Source organism: Peromyscus eremicus, chromosome 6 (genome assembly GCF_949786415.1).
Source record: "Peromyscus eremicus chromosome 6, PerEre_H2_v1, whole genome shotgun sequence".
NCBI classification, from domain to species: domain Eukaryota; kingdom Metazoa; phylum Chordata; class Mammalia; order Rodentia; family Cricetidae; genus Peromyscus; species Peromyscus eremicus.
The window spans coordinates 44,516,345-44,536,162 of NC_081421.1; the positions used below are offsets into that span (position 1 = coordinate 44,516,345).

The 19,818-nt window shown below is 37.6% G+C and overlaps 1 protein-coding gene and 1 non-coding gene across 4 annotated transcripts in view; both read right to left on the reverse strand.

Moving 5' to 3' along the window:
- The window catches only part of Kpna4 (karyopherin subunit alpha 4), a 65,272-nt gene that overhangs the window by 15,990 nt on the left and 29,464 nt on the right, over window positions 1–19,818 (reverse strand). For all 3 annotated transcript variants that reach the window (XR_009379814.1, XM_059265475.1, XM_059265474.1), the window contains 11 exons: window positions 18,808–18,852; window positions 17,574–17,663; window positions 17,438–17,467; window positions 17,291–17,343; window positions 13,314–13,409; window positions 12,588–12,673; window positions 11,412–11,498; window positions 9,145–9,314; window positions 9,015–9,059; window positions 5,313–5,444; window positions 1,289–1,417 (listed from right to left, as the gene is read on the reverse strand). Coding sequence is in view for 2 of the 3 variants with exons in the window: in XM_059265475.1 (XP_059121458.1) it covers window positions 1,289–1,417; window positions 5,313–5,444; window positions 9,015–9,059; window positions 9,145–9,314; window positions 11,412–11,498; window positions 12,588–12,673; window positions 13,314–13,409; window positions 17,291–17,343; window positions 17,438–17,467; window positions 17,574–17,663; window positions 18,808–18,852 (963 nt within the window). In the remaining variant the exon portion in view is untranslated. The remainder of the gene's footprint in view (window positions 1–1,288; window positions 1,418–5,312; window positions 5,445–9,014; window positions 9,060–9,144; window positions 9,315–11,411; window positions 11,499–12,587; window positions 12,674–13,313; window positions 13,410–17,290; window positions 17,344–17,437; window positions 17,468–17,573; window positions 17,664–18,807; window positions 18,853–19,818) is intronic.
- On the reverse strand, window positions 735–1,061 carry LOC131913956 (small Cajal body-specific RNA 7). The gene has a single exon (XR_009380025.1). It is a non-coding gene; the product is annotated as a small Cajal body-specific RNA 7 (non-coding RNA).

The following is a 19,818-nucleotide window of genomic DNA, read 5'->3' on the forward strand; positions in this document are numbered from 1 at the left end:
CTGTTCCCAAGTGCTGTAATTAAAGGTGTGTGCTGCCATGCCTAGCCCTACACACTTAATTTTCTGTATAGCAATATATACACATTAAATAATACTTTTCTATGTTTTCTTGAATAAATCATTATTGGCTTCTAATTCAAGTCACAATGAGCTAACTCTTCTGAAGTTTTTTTTTTTACAGGCAATGCTGTTTGGGAACAGTATGACTCAAAAGAAGGTTGGCTGACAAATACCAAGGAAGATGTCATAAACTAAAAATCCTAAAACTATTGCAAATGAGACTCGACACCCTTTTCTCAAAAAATGTGCTTTATTCTACTCTCTCTAGTCTACCTTAACAATCCTATCCCAGTACATAAATCTCAATTAGCCATGACAATGAAGACCATCAAAAATGCAAGTGAGTTCTTTTAGTGTCCTTATTTATAACAGTCATTCACTGTCCCAGTTCTCTCAAGAGCTAAATGTAGAACCAGTTGTTGGTGTGCTTGACTGGTCTATTTTAATGACCTTTGAATGCTGCCCTCAACACCACAAAGATGCTATACTATTACTAGGATGATAGCGATCACAAGTATTTCACAAGTTTCAAAGATAATAAATGCATTACTAAAATCAGTTAGCAATAAACAACAACAAAATATTTAACATCCTATGGAGGATATTAGAATTTGCAAACTTAAATTCACCAATTTACTAATTATTATTGTAAACATTAGCATAACTAGACTCTTTTGGATCAGATCACAGGACATTTAAGGAGCCTGTTAGAGATTTTAGGGTGCTGGGCTACTTAGGTGAGCTGTTTTGGGGTTATAATCATCGGCAATATTGTAATCAACAACCCATGTTATTTCTACAATAGCCTCAGATGCACTCCAATATCAGCATCACCATTCAGTGCCCCCTTTCATAGCCACCACACACACGCACACATGCATGCACACACTCATACCATTAAGTATAAATGAAACATTAAACTAAGAGAACTAGTATATACATTAAAAATTTCCATTCATGGCAACATTCAACACCCAAGTATCTCTATTTCATCATTTCCAAGAGAGTCAAAATGTAGTTTGTTGGTGATGGTATAACACAGTGATAAAGCATGCATGTCAAAGGCTCTGGGTTTGAATCCAGAACCCCAAGAGCATCTCATAAAGAGTGAGATATTTTCTCTTGAAGCCTTTAACAGCATATACTAAAAGTCAACTTAAAGACATTCCTTAGACCTAATCCCACAAACAACAACTACCATTTTATTCATATTTTTTAAGAGACTCACTTTATTAATTTTCTCTTTGGGATGAGTGAGGAGTGCTGGGAAGTGTGAAAGAGCATCACAGTTTAAAACTACTTGTGTTTGCTCATCAGTTCCAGTGACAATGTTGCCCACAGCTCGAAGTGCAGCAGTCTGAAATGGAAGATTCAAGGAGATGTCCAATGTTAAGTACTCTTATCAACCAGTGGCAAGCAACTTGAGACAGATTCATTCCTCATGCAAATCTTTTACTGCAACTAACCTATCCCTTTTGAACACTTATTCTATGTCAAGTAATGATCTAGGAACAACAGCGGAAATATGAAATACATAAATCCCAGGCCTTTTGTAGCTTAAGTTGTTTCAAGAGAACTGATATAAATAAAAGGGCAATTTTAGATAGTAATTACTACTATAAAGAAAATAAGTAATTTTCATTTTCTGTTAATTTTTCTCCCTATAAGATAAATGATTCAGCTGTTTAAACATACAAACTTATTCTTTCAAGAACAGGCAATTTAGTACTTACTAGAGTGTTCCAAGCTGCACAACCAATATCAACATCAAATTACAAACATTTTTATATAACATATGCATCTATTAACTGTCATCAACACTGTCTTCAATCCCCAGTCCCTGTGTCTACTAATCTGTTTATTCTGCACATTTCATATAAACAGAAACAAGTTCATGTCATGGCACCCAGTGATACTCATTCCTTTTTGTGGCCAAATAATAATCTGCTATGTGGTTAGTAACAGATGACTTCCATTTGGGGTTATCATGAATAATGCTGTAACACACTGTATTCAAGGTTCTGTGGACGGATACCCAGGACAGTAGGAACGTTAGGTCACAATGCACTCCGCACTCACTTTTAAGGACACCCCACTCTAGTGCTGTCATCAGCATGTAACCCCCTTTTTGGCACTGTTGCATTCTGAATGTGAATGACTTTCCAATTCAACTCCCATTTCTTTAATGACTAACGTTTTTGAACATTTTTTTTTCTTCAGGTGCTCACCGACCATTTGTATGCCTTCCTTGAAAAACTGCAAATCTTTTATCCATTTTTTGTTCATTTGTTTTTTTAATGGGTGTGGGTGTTTTGCTTGCATGTAGGTCTGTGTACCACACATATGCCGGGTACCTGAGGAGGTCAGAAGAAAGTGTAGGATCCTCTGGAACTGGAGCCACAAATGATTGTGAGCTGCGACAAGAGTGCTCAGAACCAAACCTGGGTCCTCTGGAAGAGCAGCCAGTGCTCTTAGCTGCTGAGCTGTCTCCCCAGCCCTGGTTTAAAACGTCTTAATTTCTGAAGATGTTATAAGACAGACGAAACAATATGCTACATGAGATTATGTCTAAACTTTAGGGGGAGTAGGGATAGAGATGAAGTCCACATGGAAACTGGCCACACTATCTTGTTTTCAAGAATTATGACATGAGAGCCAGGCAGTGGTGGAGCACGCCTTTAATCCCAGCACTCGGGAGGCAGATCTCTGTGAGTTTGAGGCTAGCCTGGGCTACAGAGTGAGTTCCAGGACAGGCACCAAAACTACATAGAGAAACCCTGTCTCGAAAAACAAAAAACAAACAAACAAACAAAAATTATGACATGAAAGTTGAAAAGCTTAAGAAAATATCTGTTAGTTATCTGATAAAGTATAAGACATTAACTTTCTCTAAGGACTTACTAAAAGAAAACTCCAAGCCCTCTACACTCAAGCCACAATTCTAAAGTCAGTATTAAAACTAAAGAAATACTCTGCTTGATTTTTTTTTGGGGTGTGTGTGTGTATGTAAGTGCAGGGTTTCATGTAGCCAAGGCTAGCTGTGTGGTCTTCCTACTACCTCCTCCTTGAAAGTGCTGGGATCACAGGACTGTGCCCAGTGTGAACTAAAAATAAAAAACCAAAAAAATTATCTAATGTAAATTTGGGGTTGGGTGCTGGCTCAGTAGGTGAGAACACTTGCTAAATCAAATCCCCAGAAACCTTGTTAAAAAGCCAGTTGAGGCGGGCAGTGGTGGCGCACGCCTTTAATCCCAGCACTCGGGAGGCAGAGCCAGGCGGATCTCTGTGAGTTCGAGGCCAGCCTGGGCTACCAAGTGAGTTCCAGGAAAGGTGCAAAGCTACACAGAGAAACCCTGTCTCGAAAAACCCAAAAAAAAAAAAAAAAGCCAGTTGAGTTCATATGTTCACCTGTAACCCTAGTACAGTGGAAATGGAGACAGGACACCCAATGTCCCTCTGGCTTCTGGGTGCAGACTTGCTGCACACACACGTGTACAAAACACAAACACACAGATAAAAATTTAATAATAATACATGTGCCAGGTGGTGGCGCACGCCTTTAATCCCAGCACTTGGGAGGCAGAGGCAGAGGCAGGTGGATCTCTGTGAGTTCAAGGCCAGCCTGGGCTACAGAGTAAGTTCCAGGATAGGCTCCAAAAGCTACACAGAGAAACCCTGTCTCAAAACACACACGCACCCAAAAGATATTTACAATAAACACACATTTCTTTAAAAAAAAATTACTGTTGGTCAAATCTTTTGTTAAAACAGTGTTTCAATTTGAAAAAGAAACCCTTCTTATTTTTATTTAGTTTGTGTATGCATGTCCATAAGCTTGAGAGATCAATGTTAGGTGTTGTCCTCTATTGCTTGCCACCCCGCCCCCTTTTTTAGCCAAAGTCTCTCACTGAATCTGGAGCTCCCTGGCTACAGGGATCTCCCCCCACCTCTCTAATGCTGGGATTACAGGACAAACGGCCCCATCAGCATTCCTTTGAGTGCTGAGGATCTGAACTCAGGTCCTCATGCCTGCACCTTACCCAGTGCCATCTTTCAAGTACCTTTTTCATTTTAAGTCAGTGGATCTCCATTGTTAATACATACTAGTACCACTTCAAGAGCTAGCTTAAGTTTGTAGGAAATAGAATGGCTTTACTCAATTTCTAGGGGCTAAGGAAGGGAAATTTTTAAAAAGAAAAAATTTTTTCTTTAAGCTTCATGGTTGATTCCAATGTCCAGCTAAGGGCAAGAAAAAGGAACTTAGTCGAACAGCTTTCCTCATCTAATTGCACTGTAGATTCTAGGCCATTATAGGATTAAAACTCACTATTTACCTTAGAAAGGTGGTGGGGGCTTGCTTTACCTCCTTGACCACTGCAATGGGACGTCACTGTGTGTGTGTGTGTGTGTGTGTGTGTGTGTGGTGCAGAGGCTGGACTGCAATGGGACGTCACTGTGTGTGTGTGTGTGTGTTGCAGAGGCTGGACTGCAATGGGATGTCACTGTGTGTGTGTGTGTGTGTGTGTGTGTGTGTGTGTGTGTGTGTTGCAGAGGCTGGACTGCAATGGGACGTCACTGTGTGTGTGTGTGTGTGTGTGTGGTGCAGAGGCTGTGCTGGACATCTGAGCTATAGCTTCAGCTCTAGCTCTACTTTTCCCTGCTTGTCATAGATGGAGGCTCACTGAGATAGAGTATGTGAAAGAACTTCAAAATAACAAAACAAGAAAACAGAGACAAGCAGGAAATCCTTAAACCACACATTTTTAAACCACACATTTCAGTTCAAATCCTTTATCTTAGAATCAGTACATCAGTGTTAACCAAACTTGTCAGATGAATAAAAATGGATGCTTTCAGGGTGTGTGTGTGTGTGTGTGTGTGTGTGTGTGTGTGTGTGTGTGTGTGTGTGTGTAAAGCAGGGGACAGAGAAGGGTGGAAAAAGCAAAGAAGAATGGTTTCTGATGCCACCCAAGGCGCTACACTAAAACATGCTTCACTATATTAGAAAACAGCTCTTCACAATAGAGTCTTCCTGTTTGGCAGGGTAAGGAAGGTTTTTTAATGAACTGGAGTGCTGTTATCTCATTTTTTCTACTTTAAAATTAGGATAAAATAACTCACCTTTCCACATCAAAGATACATTACATTGTTGAGTGAAAAATATGCCTTACATTTTGAAATTGTTGATCTTTGGAAGTCATGCTTAAATCAATTAGTGGTGAGAAAACCCCTCTTAATCAAAATGAACTTACTTGAACTTTAACCTCCTGGTGGCTGAGTAGAGGAACCAAATGAGGAACTATTCCGGAGTCTATTACCATCTGTATCTGTTCATTGCCAGCATCCGTAAGGTAGGAGAGGGCCCAGACAGTATCTACCAATATCTAATAAGTAAAATAAAAGTTCAAATCTTCAAATATTTTCTCAATAATTCTTTTCTTTTGGGGGTAGGGTTTCAAGACAGGGTTTCTCTATGTAGCTCTAGCTGTCCTGGAACTTGCTCTGTAGACCAGGCTGGCCTCAAACTTAAGAGACCTACCTGCCGCTGTCTCCCAAGTGCTGGGATTAAAGGGATGTGTCACCATTTGGCCATTTTAATAATTCTTAACCATAAAATCAATCTGAAATCTTTCTCTTCTTGCTTCAACTCACTAGAACATCAATCTCTATTCTGTATCTTTCACTATATTTAGGATAGTGTATAAATTAATTATGGTTCTAATCTCAGATCAGTATCTAATCTTATTTCAGCAAAATACACATGCAAACTACATAACACATTAAATAGAAAATCAACCAACCAACCAACCAACAACAAAAAATATGAAACATTCAACATTTTTTGTCAGATGTTCACAATGCAGTATGATAGGTCCAAGGACATTGTAGGTAATGTATATAGTTAGAAACAAATTTACACACACACCCATCCAACATACACAGTGGTTTATAATACTTAGGACAGGTCAAATATACTTAAGAAATTCTCTAATAATGTTAGTTCCATGCAGGTATGTATACTACTATTACTGCCTGGGTACTAGTATTCTAATAATTTTATCTCCTCACAAAACAACTCAGGCAGTTTTACTGCTGTGGTTTGTCCATAAGAATTAGATAGTAAGACCCTATTACATGCCTTGGTTGTAAAAAACAGAGAAGGAATTGGGATGCCAGCTTTCTCCTCTCTCAACAGAGTAACACCAGAAGGTCTACACAGGCTGCTGTGGAAGAACTGTTATCAACAGTTTTACTCAGCTTTGAATTCTGTTAGCATCAACACTGACCAGTCAGGACAGAGGAGCCCACTGGTACAATAGTAGCAGGGTCTGTTATGGGTACAACAAACTGCTTTCTGATTGGATTTAATATCTGCTTCATAGGAGGGAATTCATATCTGGCACTATAAATCTGGTAATATGCCTGTGGTTGAGGATATTATAGGTCCTGGGGTAGGAAATTTATTGCTGTTGTTTTGCTAAATGGGTGTGATATGCCTGTCAAACTGCTTGCTAAATAACTGTTTATATCCATAGCAAGTAACAGTGCTACTATCAGCTTTGGCCAAAGAAGCACCTTTTTGCATTGATTAGTAATCTGCATAGATTCAGAACTGGTTAAAATCCTGAGAATAAATGTTCAGCTATTAATGGGCATCTATATTACCTTCTTCATAGGTCAGGAAACATTACTGAAGAAGCAGAAGGGAAAGTTTATAACTCTAATTTATTGGCATGAAATGTCAAGATCATCTGCATAACATTGGGCCTACCAATACCCTGTTATGGAAGGGAGAGGGACTCATGGGACACATAAATCCCCCTTGAGCAGTTAAAGGTTAATGGGGAGAAGGAGGGGCATTTTCTTCAGTGGTACAGCAACTAGAAAGACATTTCTAACTCCTGTAAACACTCCCTCATGCATGCTCCTCCAGTTAGCAACCCTAGTGAAGCTCATTGGGTCACATACATACACACTAAAGACACGAAGGTTGAAGGGCATCAAATTCTAAACAGGAAGGGTATTACCAGGACAAAAGAGGGTGTGTGTGTGTGTGTGTGTGTGTGTGTGTGTGTGTGTGTGTGTAAGAAAGACAGAGAATATGAATATCAAAATACAATATGTACAAGTATAAACATGGCACAATAAATCCATTAATATGTATAACTGATAAATGCTAAGAAAATAACAAAACAAACAATGAGGGTAAGCTGGGCCACAAGCTTGTAACCTCATCTATTTCAGAGGCTGAGACATGAAGATCACAAGTTCAAGGCTGGCCTGGGCTACACACTTGAGTTCAAAGCCAACCTAAGACACCACAGGAGATCCGGTCTCAAAATAAAAAGTAAAAAGAGGGCTAGGGATAAATATAGCATAATGGTTAAGTATTTGTCTAGTAATTGTAAGGTTCTAGGTTCAATCCTCAATGCTACAAAGCAAACAAACACTACCACCAACAAAAACACTACAGGCAATATCTTATATAGAAGGTTCCCCACAGATTAAGATCAAGGCAATAAATATGTAAAAAAGCTAATGCCTTAGAAATACATATTTCATGTAGCTATAACTATGGGAGGGGCTTTGTGATTAACTTCTACTAGTGATGATGGGTATGGTAGTGCATGCCTACAACCAAGCTCTGAGGAAATAAAGAAGGAAGAACAGGAGTGCAAGAACACCCTGAGTTTCACAATGAGCAAGGGGGAAGGAGGAGTGCATTCAAGAAAGTTCTAAACACACACACACACACACACACACACACACACACACACACACACTTTTTTTTTTTTTTTTCAAACAGCAAGAGATGGTGTTGCACATGGGAGCTTAAGATAAAAGGATTTTGAGAGAGGCCAGCCTGGGCCATATAGTGAGACCCTGTCCCAATAAGTAAAACAAAACACAACACAAAATGAAAGAATTTACATAAAGTGGTATCAACACATGTAAAACAATTACATCACAATTTGCAAAAATATATCAGGATCCTCTGGAGTTTTCATCATAGGCTAAAATTTGTTGACAAAGGCAAAAAAAATGTAAGTTATTCGGTCTTGATGAGAATCTATAAAGACTGTATACATTGTTTGAAGGCCCAATGTTAAACAAATCATTGATGTACCTAGATCCAAATTCTACTTCAAATCAAACTAGAATATATAATTGTATCTGACAAACTTTATATTGTAAGATAAGTTTCTCTTATTATTTCTTTGTTCTGACTTAAGAATGATTAGTTCTAACTTAAGAAGGCTATACATATAGTAAATATTATTTAGTAAATGATAAAGTATTTGTGAAAGATAGCCCTAAAAATAATAATTCAAATGAGAAATGAATATTCAAGACCCACTAAAAGTAAAAAATAGGCACAATCTCATCCAGAGGTGGTAAACAAGTGGAAAGAAAAACAAGTTATTTATATTCTAATAATTACAAACGCTACTGCAAATCTTTGAAAAGCAGAACACTGAAATTTAAATTTAATCAAAAGACTCTGATGTAACTGGAGAGATAAGACTGAAAAATGGAACTGAACAGCAACAAGTTTTCATAGTTTGGTGTATGTACATAAATACAAATTATTATCTTTAAGCTAAATATTAATTTATGCTTCAAAATACAAAAACATCACCATGTGTATATACTCTCAAAGCCAGGCTGCCAGATATGGTAACCATAAAGGTCATGACTAATCAATCATGATAGTGAGGGGAGGTGACTAAGTGCATCTTTATGACAGGCTTGATTCTTCACTGAAGCTACAGTTTGTGATAGAGGAACCAGAGCAAATGTCAATATAACATACCTATCTCAGTTCTTGAAATGGTAAATTATGAGAGAGAATACAAGTACACATTGCTTTCATTTCTCTCCTGTATTACAGAGGGAATCCAATACATATGTATACACACATACATATATAAATATACAAAGAATGTACTCACATTTACATCTGTGTGATGAATTAATACACAAAGAGCTGGAAGAATCTGAGAAGAGAAATATGAACAATTCAAAACATACACAGATTAAAAAATACATATAATGGTATCTAAGTATTTTTCTTTTGTTTACCTCCTGAATCGTTTCCATTGGTGGTGGTGGATCTTTGTGGCGACATAAATTGACCATAACCCAGGTAACATTTCTTAAGAATGTTATAGGAATAGACGGACTTATGAATGAAAGCAGAGGTTTTACAACGCCAAGACTTATCACATAATCTCTACACTGAGGCCCATCACCTGTAGAAGGATTAATTTAATAAGATCAATCAACAGTAAGCCTTTTCAGAAAACATAAAGCATTGGGTACAAATTGCGGCTTCTAATATTTTAATAAGATATCTTTAGTTTTATATAAAGTTTTAGGAATTTAACAAATAGGTACTCTAGGTCTTTGAGCCAAGAGAAACAATGTAAGATACAAGCTCATATTACTTGAATCTGTGCCTTTATAAGCTGCTCGCTCACAGGATGCATTTATGCCCTCAAGTGTGGTGGCCCAGGAATTCTTTTATATACCTTAAGCAGACATTTGTTACCATTACCTCAACGACTCAGTTTAACAAACTTTCAAATTAATATAAGATATGTCAAAATAACTATTGAGAAAATGTTGCAGAATTCATAGTTATGATCCAATATTAAAGTCTAGTGTGGAGGCACAAGTCTGTAATTCCAGTATTTTGGAGGTGAAATCAGAAGAATGGAGTCAAGGCTAGCTTTAGCAATGTAAGGAGTTCAAAGTGGAGACCTAATATTAAAGCAAAACTAAACAATCCACAAGTAAAAGCTTGCTTGCATATAATATCTGTGATGTATTTGAATTAATTCTAAAATGTAACTAGAATTAAAAACAAAACCCCAAATATTATGATGTTCCTTTAATACAGCAGTTCTCAACCTGTGGGTCTCAACCCTTTGGGGGTCGCTGTCAGCTATCCTGCATATCAGGTCTTTACATTACAATTCATAACAGTAGCAAAATCACAGTTGTGAAGTAGCAACGGAATAATTTTATGGTGAGTGTCATCAAAACATGAGGAACAACTGTATTAAAGGTCACAACATCAGGAAAATGGAGAGCAAAGGAGGGAGGCACCTGGATATGCACCATCCTTTTTAAAGGTAGTGTACTCTGAACTAGTAAGTTTACAGAGCAAGCTGCCCACAAAACTCCCAATCATAACATCTCACATCAGACCTAGAAGGGACATATACTAAAGACTTAATGCAACCAACTGTGGTGGCACACACCTAGAACCTTAGAATTCAAGAGGCTAAGCAGGAAAACTGCTCTGAGTTCAATGCAACCAGGGCTATATGGTGAGTTCAAGGTCAGCCTGGAAAATATATGCTGCACTACACATGCAAGCATGCATATACACAGAATAAGTGAAATGTCATCATTTAAAACAATCTCCAGAATCTCTCTTTATCCAAGTAATGAGAGCACTAAAAAGGGATTTTCCGGCCGCATCCTCCATAGCTGAGGTCTCTTGAGTTACAGCAGAACAGACTGTAACTCAGATCCCAGAATTTTCCCATTATTGGATCTCTGATTTTTTTTCAGACAGGGTCTTGCTATGTAGTATAGGCTAGCCTTGAACTCACAGCAATTCTCCTGCCTCAACTTCCTGAGTTCTTTGAATTTCAAAGTCTGTGTTACTATATTCTCCAGTAAACAGACATGGTGGTATAGGGCTGCAATCCCAGCACTTGGGGATGTGTGTGTGTGCTCCAGCTGAGGTAGGAGGATCAAGAGTTCTAGGTCAGCTAGATTACCATTAACAAATGGAAAAATACCTCTACTGCTGGGCTGTGGTATCAAATGCCTTTAATCCCAGCACTCAGGAGGCAGAAGCAGGTGCATCTCTGTGAGCTCGAGGTCAGCTGGTCTACAGAGTGAGTTCCAGGACAGCCAGGGCTACAAAAAGAAAGCCCATCTCAACCGCTCCCAAAGCCTCTAACTAAAAACAAATGCTTGAAACACTGAGATTGTGTCAATTATTCTCCCTATAGCTATTTATAAGTGCAAAGGTAGTGAATTGTTGAACTTAGAATGTTCAACAATTAATCAGACTATTAGATACCCCTGTTAATTCCTTAAGTAAGAGTTGACTACCAACAAAAAGATATCATGGTAACTTAAGCGACAAACATGCTGCTCCTGTTTATTGTTGCTTTACATTTCTATAGTTACACAATGAAAATTTCTCTGCCAATTTCACAAAAACTGGAAATGACAAGAAATTACTTTTCAACCACTAGCAGTCATTTCGATTGGCTAGTATGTGGTTTATCCACTTATTGGATTAGCACTCTAACTTCTATACAAACCTATGATATTTCCCAATGCCCACACTGCTTGCTCACAGACATTCTGATGCGGTGAATGCAGAAGCCTCAGGAAAAGTGGCACAGCATCTGAAAGAGGAAAATATGTAACGATTAAAGAGGAAGATAATACAAGCTCCTTCAATTATTTTTTGACCGAGACTCCCAACAATACAACATAATACAAACTACCAACACTATCTACCATCTTCGTCCAGGAGTAAGCTCAGGTCATAAGGCTTGGCAGCAAGGGCTTTCCCTGCTGAGCCATCTCTCCTGCCTTGCTTAAATCACCTTTGGATAGGGACATTGAAATGAAGACTATCGGAGTCATTAGGCCAGTGATTCTCAGAGCGCCTTCTCAATCAGAGGGTAATTCTGTTGCTAAGTGGAGAGCAAACACAGAAACAGCTCTCCACATACCTGAGCAGACTAACATGCACTGACTCTTCTTGCCTTTACACAGAACTCTGAAGAATACTACATAATTTATGTATGTGTGTAGATCAATCATGCTCATAATAAAAAATAGCTCATTTACCTATTTTTTTTAGATACTACACAAGATATCAATGATAAACAAATCCAAAGTCTTTTTCTTACTGGGAATCGTAGAAAACACCTGTAATCCTAGCACTTACATGGAAGCAGGAAGATTAGCAGTTCAAGGCTAGCCTACCTGCATAATGAGTTTGAGCCCAGCCTGGGCTACATGAGACCCTGTTTTAACAAAACAAAACAAAATAAGAAACAACTCAGTCTCTTCCTAGTCATTAGGAACTATATAAAAGAAGTAAGAGTGAAAGAGGGGCTGGAGAGATGGCTCAGTGGGTAAGAGCATACTGGCTGCTCTTCGAGAGGACCCAGGTTCAATTCCCAGCATCCACATGGCAGCTCACAACTGTCTGTAATTCCTGCTCCAGAGGATCCAATGCCCTCACACAGGCATACCTGCAAGCAAAATGTCTTATGGGTAGATACTATTCTATAATATAGTTATATCTTTTATGAGGGTCTATGGATTTATTTATTTATAAGATGAGGCCTCAAACTCATGATCCTTCTACATCAAGCCTTGGGATTAAAAGCATGTGCCACTATGCCTGGCCATTACAGTTTATTTTTTTTACCAATGGGGGGTGTGTGTGTGTGTCACAATTTTGTTAATTAACAACTTACTGGATTGAACCACTGCTTGCGTCTGTTCAGACGTTCCAGATGCAATGTTTGTCAAAGCCCATGCAGCTTCAAACTGTAAAGAAGGACTACCAAAGAACAAGAGATTTTAACCATACATTTCACTTCACCTAAATGTCTGCCAACCATTTATTCCCTCTAGTATTTAAAATGTTGTTCAAAAGTTTATTTATCCATCTATCCTTAAAAACATAACAATCCAATCATTTCATTATGAAGTTCATACATGTCCCCCAAATGCCCTTCTTAGTATTTTTAGTTATATCTTTATTAAAATAGACACTTACTTTCACATTATTCCTCAGTTTTCAAGTACTTATTTTGCCAATTTTCAAAGCTCACAAGTTAAAAATCATTCTCAAATTTGTTTTTGGTTCTTACCTTGATTTTAATTTTCAATTCTATCCCATAACCTTTCTTTCTTTTTTAAAAAGAAAACCTCTCTCTACAAAGCCCAGGATGGCCTTGAACTGCAACTTCCAGAGTTCTCAGATTACAAGCATGTATCCTCATGCTTGGTTTTTGTTTCTGAGACAGGGTCTCTAGTCCAGATAGTCCCTGAACTCATTATGTATAGCCAAACATGACTTTGAACTTCTGACCTTCCTGCCTCTACCTCTTGGGTCATTTTCCTTTAAAGATTAAACTAGCAAATCTACCCTTTCCAAAGAACATATTCTAATTTAAGATAAATACTTATATACTTACTTGTCATCTCTTTCGAGACAATGAACTAAAATAGGCAATATTCCAGATTTTATTAAGTCATCAATTGGTGGATTTCGATCACTGGACAAAAGCTTCCTGTAAGATAGACACCTCTTGTAAAACTTAATGTCATATATTATTACAATTAAATTCAAATTTACATTGGATATAGTTATTGTTGTAAATCTGAAGAGATGGCATAACTATACACTTTGAAAGTTACTTCTTATACTTCATATAATGCAATATTTTCTCTAATCATGAAAAGACTGTTAATAAGTTAAATTTATAAGTAGGGCCAATAATTAGAAAAATATGATAGACATTTTGCCATTTTATTAATATAATACTGTTCCCTCTCCACAGTTCTGAATATGGTAACTAAAAAGGTTAACTAAATTTCCTTGAAAAAGAAAAACAAACAAAAAACTGACAGGTTCTTACTATGTAGTCCTGGCTTCTGCCTCCTGAGTGCTGAGATTAAAGGTGTGGCACAACTAGAGGTTTTTATATGTGCTATGTTCGGAGTCAATTTTAAGCTCAGAGAAAAAGACAGACAAACTACAACATATCATTTACTTCACTGAGAAAAGAATTAATAGGTTTTTCAAATATCCAAAATTAGGTATCCCAGGCCATACAAAGAATAAGAGTCCAAAGGGTGGCATGTTTAAAGTGACCACAGTGTTCAATTCATCCCACTCTATACATATTAAATATCATGAAAGCCCAACAACACTAACTAACATAAATCTTACTACTAACATACTCTCCTTACTGGACTCTGCTGTACAACTATATAAAGACAAGGTTAAATAAAGTCTAGTCAGAGCATCACTCTCTGGAAGGGACAGTCACCCATCTACTACCTTATGAATAGAAAACTCCTTGTCTTACTTTTCACCTGCTCCATAAGGTGGCTACACCTTACCTAACTGACTCAGCCTGGGACCAATGTGATCTCATCTCTGAGCACTTTGTTTCCTCCTCTCCTCACTAGGAATGCCTAGCCATCTATTTATTTCAAGTTCTGTACCACCTCTCAATTCTAAGAGTATGTGTACGGCATAGTCCCACACTTGCTGCTGGGTGCCACTACTTTTAAATGGCTCTGCAGTCCCTATAAATTCTAAACAATTACTACTACTACTACTACTACTACTATTACTACTACTACTGTTTTTTCTTTTTCTTTCTTTCTTTTTTTTTTTTTTTTTAAAAAAAAGATAGGTTCTCATATATCCAAGGCTATTCAAACTTCCTACGTGGCTAAGGATGATCATATATTTCTGATCCTCCTGCTTCTACCTCCTAAGAACTGTGATTACGGGTGTGTGAAAATACACCAGTTTTACACAGAGCTTGGTATCATATCTGTACATACTAGGCAAGAAGCATTCTACCAAACTGAGATATATACCCTCAGGCCAGAATCTAAACTATATTTTACTAGCAGAACATAAAAAAATTCAATCTGGAACTGATCCACAAACTTCCTCTGTATTAGCTAATTTTCATAGTGTGGGAAGGACGATCTAGGCCACTGGGGATTGGGGGTGGGGTGGGGAGGACAGACATTAATGGTTGTAATCAGTGCTGGATCCAGCATGGGACAATACTGACACATCAGGAAAGAAGAACATACTGATGGGTAGCCTGACTGTCAACAAGGGTAACCAATTGCTTTTTCATTGGATCTGAGTCTTGTTCCACAGAAGGGAATTCATACCAGGCACTGTCAACCTGGTCAAAAACCGATGGTTAGAGAGGTGATAGTCCTAGGGGTAAACCTACAATTGTAGTTTGGCTAATCATCATGTTGCCAAACTGCCTTCTAAATATTTATGTTTACACCCATAGATTTGTACTTGGTCAAAAGTATTTCTGTAATGGTTAATACAGAGACCTCTAACTGGTCAAAGTATTGAGAATAAGTGACTGTAGAGTGTTCAGCCCCAAATGGGACATCTCTATCAACACGCTCTCCCTTCAAGGATCAGTGCACACTATGGAAGCAGGTAAAGAAAGCATGTAAGAGCTGGAGGACAGTGCTGTGAAATACTGACCTCAGGACATAACATGGCCACAGCACTCATGAACTCACAACAGGTATGGTTACCTTCACAAGACCAAACTTTCCAGCATGGATCAGGGAGGAGTTCACAAGGCCTTACTCTAGCTAAGGAGCTGTTGGCAGTTGACGGCTATTGAGAGACAGTCATTTCTCTTTGGAGGTGTGGCCACTGGTAGGTTGAGCAAGCCCCAGTGGATGGGAAGCACTAACTGGATTCAGTAGGTTAAAGTAACTTTTTTAAAAAGGGAGGATATGAAGTTAGAAAGGGGATCTGTTGGGAGGAAAGTCAGGGAAGTTAGAGGTAGATATGGCCAAAATACATAGTGTGCATGTAAGAAATTTTCCTATAAAGAATAAAAATATTCCATTAAAATCAAGAAAAGAATACTGCATAGGATTTCCACAGTACTGTCCATAATTCATAGCACAGTGCTTAGCACAAGTGTAAATAAAGTCAGGGCTTTTACCTTATTTGAATTTTTTAAAGACTCAGTTTATTTTATGTATGACTGTTATGCTTGCACGTGTGTCTGTGCGTCACACGTGTGCCTTGTACCCAAGGAGGTCAAAAGGTGTCAGGTTCTCTACAACTGGAGTTATGGACAGTTGCGAGCTGCCATGTGAACTGTGGTCGCTGGGAATTGAACCCAGGTCTTCTGCAAGAACAGCAAATGCTCTTCAGCACAGAGTCATCTCTCCAGACCCTGCCTTTCTCATTTGATAATAGAGTGCAATATCTACAAACAGTACGAATCATCTGGTGCCAGGTCTGTCTTTGTGTCAAGGCTCCAGCAGTTTTACATCTAGTTCCTTCTGCAGTAACATCATTAACACAGTGAAAAAAAGGAAAATAATAAGTCCTAAAGTTATCTTGAAATCAGTTTGTTCTTACATAGCCTTGAGATTGTCTCAGGATTTCCCTGAAATCCACAGTTCATACTTTGACCACAATTTACATCTTAGCCATCTTTCTTATAAACATGAATTTACTGTTTTAAAACGTGATCTCTCTTATAGCAAGCTCTAAGTAGTTCTTTAGCTTATGGTATACAATAATGTAGCACTACATTTTCCCTATTTGTCTTAGTTAAGGCAAATACACATAAGCACATATAATAAAATATAAAAGATTCACACATTTGATAAGATATTGCACAAATCTGTGAAATAATTTGCACTTTCAAATCTTATCAACTATGACCAGTATCTTATTTAAATATTTCTATATGAACAATCCTTCTATATTTATAAATATACAAAGCAACCATTATGTTATAATACAATCATGTCTTACTCAATATACTAGTTATTCAAAGGTCTTTCTCAATAATAAACTGGGTATATGTGTGTATGTGTGTTCATGTCCGTGTGCATGTACATAGAGTGAGAGCCAGAGGTCAACCTCAGAAGCCACTCTTCAGGAGCTACCCACCTTGTTTTGTGAGACAGGGTTTCTCACCGGCCCGGCCTCACCAAGCCAGCTATGCTGCCTGGCCAGGGGAGCCCCAAGGATGGGTCTAGTCTCCACTCCCAGGGCTAGGGGCAGGCCAGCGCTGCATGGTCAGCTTTTTACATGGGTTCTGGGGACTTAACTGGGGTCCTCGAGCTTGCACAGCAAGCACTCTCCAGGTTGAGCTATCTCCTCAGTGCCTCACTAAGTCTTTCTGGCTTTTTCCTAAAAATACGACAACACAGGTTTCACAACTGAAATGTAGACTTGGCATTTCTGGCTTAGAAAAACACTAGTGTAAATGCAGCAATATACACTTAATGTATACTTGTTACACATGATACATTATGCTTATAACTCGAGTCACTGTTTTAACTAATACAAGCACTGCTGGAAGACTTAGCTATCTAAAACAGGGGTCTGAAGAACTTGAATTTTGATCTTTTAACTCACCTAGCAGCTTGAACTGCACTTAACTGAATTCCTTGGTTATCACTTGAAGCATTCTATAAAAAAAAATAAAACAATTTATCACATGGACACAGTAATTAGTTGTTTAGTCCAGAAAGTACAAAGAAAGGTGAATAAAACTCAACTTACTTGAACAATAGCTTCTAGAGAGGTATTTTGCTGGCAAGAAGTTAAAGAGAAAACAAAGTTAAAAAGTCATCTTTAAATGCAGTGTTTATAAAAAAATCTACTGGAAGTTTTAGATTACCAGAATAACATAACTTACCACTCTATAATCACCATCTATATCAGAGTCTTCACAGATATCTTCATGTGGTACATTCCTTCTCTTTAAGAGATGTTCATCTCTTTTATTCTTTAAGAAAAAAAAAAATCAAACAATTTCAGATAAGGAAAACAGTTAACTATTCTCATACAGAAGTTAAGCAATCCTGTGTCTACAAACTGAAATAATGACATGCCTTTTAAATGTAAAAACAAATGCAAAAAAAATTAAATCAAACTATGAAATAAGCACCGACTTAACGCTAATTTGAGTCCCAAATCACAAACACTATTCATTTCTAATGAACTGTGAACTAACCGTAAAAACAAAATAGTTTTACTAAGATGGCTAATGGACAGTTTAAGCCAGAATCATATATATACACATATACATATACATATACATACATACATACATACATATTCAAAAGTACTAAACCATTTTATATATCACCTGGAAAGTGACTCTTTATTACCTAAAAGCAGAGTCAAAGCAAAAGCTGGGCAGTTCAAAATTGGGCAAAAATTAACAAAAGTCAAGGATCATTTTAAATTTTACTTGAAATGTTTGGGGCAAATCAAAAATTATATTCTCAACTCTAGTCTACTTTAATATTTGAAAAGACAAAACTAGTATGTATCAAATTAGCAAGGTAGAACTACTATCTATTAATAGCAGAACTATTTAGTTTAACAGTATCTCTATGGTTTAGAATTTCCATAAATCATTAAAAGTTATAAAAACTAAACTTGTTCACATCTATTAGTGGAAAGTGGGCAAGTTGTATCTTGCCAATTTCTTTCTTTCTTTCTTTTTTTTTTTTTAAAGATTTTATTTATTAATTATGTACACAGTGTTCTGTCTGCATGTGTCCTTACAGGCCAGAAGAGGGCACCAGATCTCATTACAGGTGGTTGTGAGCCACCATGTGGGTGATGGGAATTGAACTCAGGACCTCTGGAAGAGCAGTTAGTGCTCTTAACCACTGAGCCATCTCTCCAGCCCTATCTTGCCAATTTCAATGGTTTTCTAAAAACAAAAACAAAAATTTGTTTGAAAAAAAAAAAAAAAAAGAAAGAAATCTGGAGCACTTGAGACTGAAAAAGCTTAACTATATTCAACAAATACAATTTCATTACACAATAGGTTGTATATTTTAATAATTACAATTCTTAATATTTTCTCTATGTTATTAGAACTATTTCTCAGAATACCAATAGTAAACCATACTTACCTTTCTTAGTTCAACTACAACTTCATTTCGTTGTCTTCTCATAGTCTACAAGAAATAAGAAAAACTTTTTCTAGTTTCCACCTGCCTATACATTCAACTTTCTCTCAAAACTGCATTTTATGATCTTTCACAAACACCCAACTCCATCTTAATAAATGGTTCATCCATCCTTCCAGTTGCATAGATACAAAACCTGGAGCCATGTTTTCATATATCATACATTCACTTATCCAAACTCTTATTGCCTTTTATTATCTTCTCTGTAACTCTTTCAATCCAATTTGCCATTCTCTCTCTGAGACCAATGCAAACACCTAATATGTTATCTCTCTTGCTCTTCTTTTAAAAAATATTTTAATTTATGTGCATGTGTGCATGAGCACCCAAATGCATATGTGTACCATGTGTGTGTAGGAGCCCAAGGAGGTAGGAAGACGGCATCAGATCCCTTAGAATTTAAGTTAAAGGCAGTTTTAAGCTGCCAAATCCTTTGTAAGAGTAAGCACGTGCTCTCAGCCACTGGGCCATCTCTTCTGGCTCGCTCTCTTGCTCTTCCAACTTCTTTTCTCTCTAGTCTGCTCTTATCAGAGCAACCCCAATAATCTTCATAGCTTTAATTTTTGTATACTATGCATGGACTCCTTTGGCAACTTGGTAAAAATCAAATATACTATTTTTAAACACACACACACACACACACACACACACACACACACACACACACACACAAAACTGGTATGTATGGTATGTAGTATCTCCCAAGATGGATCAGGGTTCAGTTTTTAGACTTAGTATCTCTCTGTACTTCAACTTCCTCATCTACAAAGGAGTAGGATAGGGTCCTGTCCCCGCCTCATTTTTTGGTAGGTCGATTTTTGCAACAGGATCTCATTATATAGTCTTGGCTAGCCTGGAACTTATTATGTTGACCAGGCTGGCCTAGAACTCACAAAGACCTGCCTGCCAGTGCTTGAGGGCTGGTATTAAAAGCATGTGACACTACACTCAAAT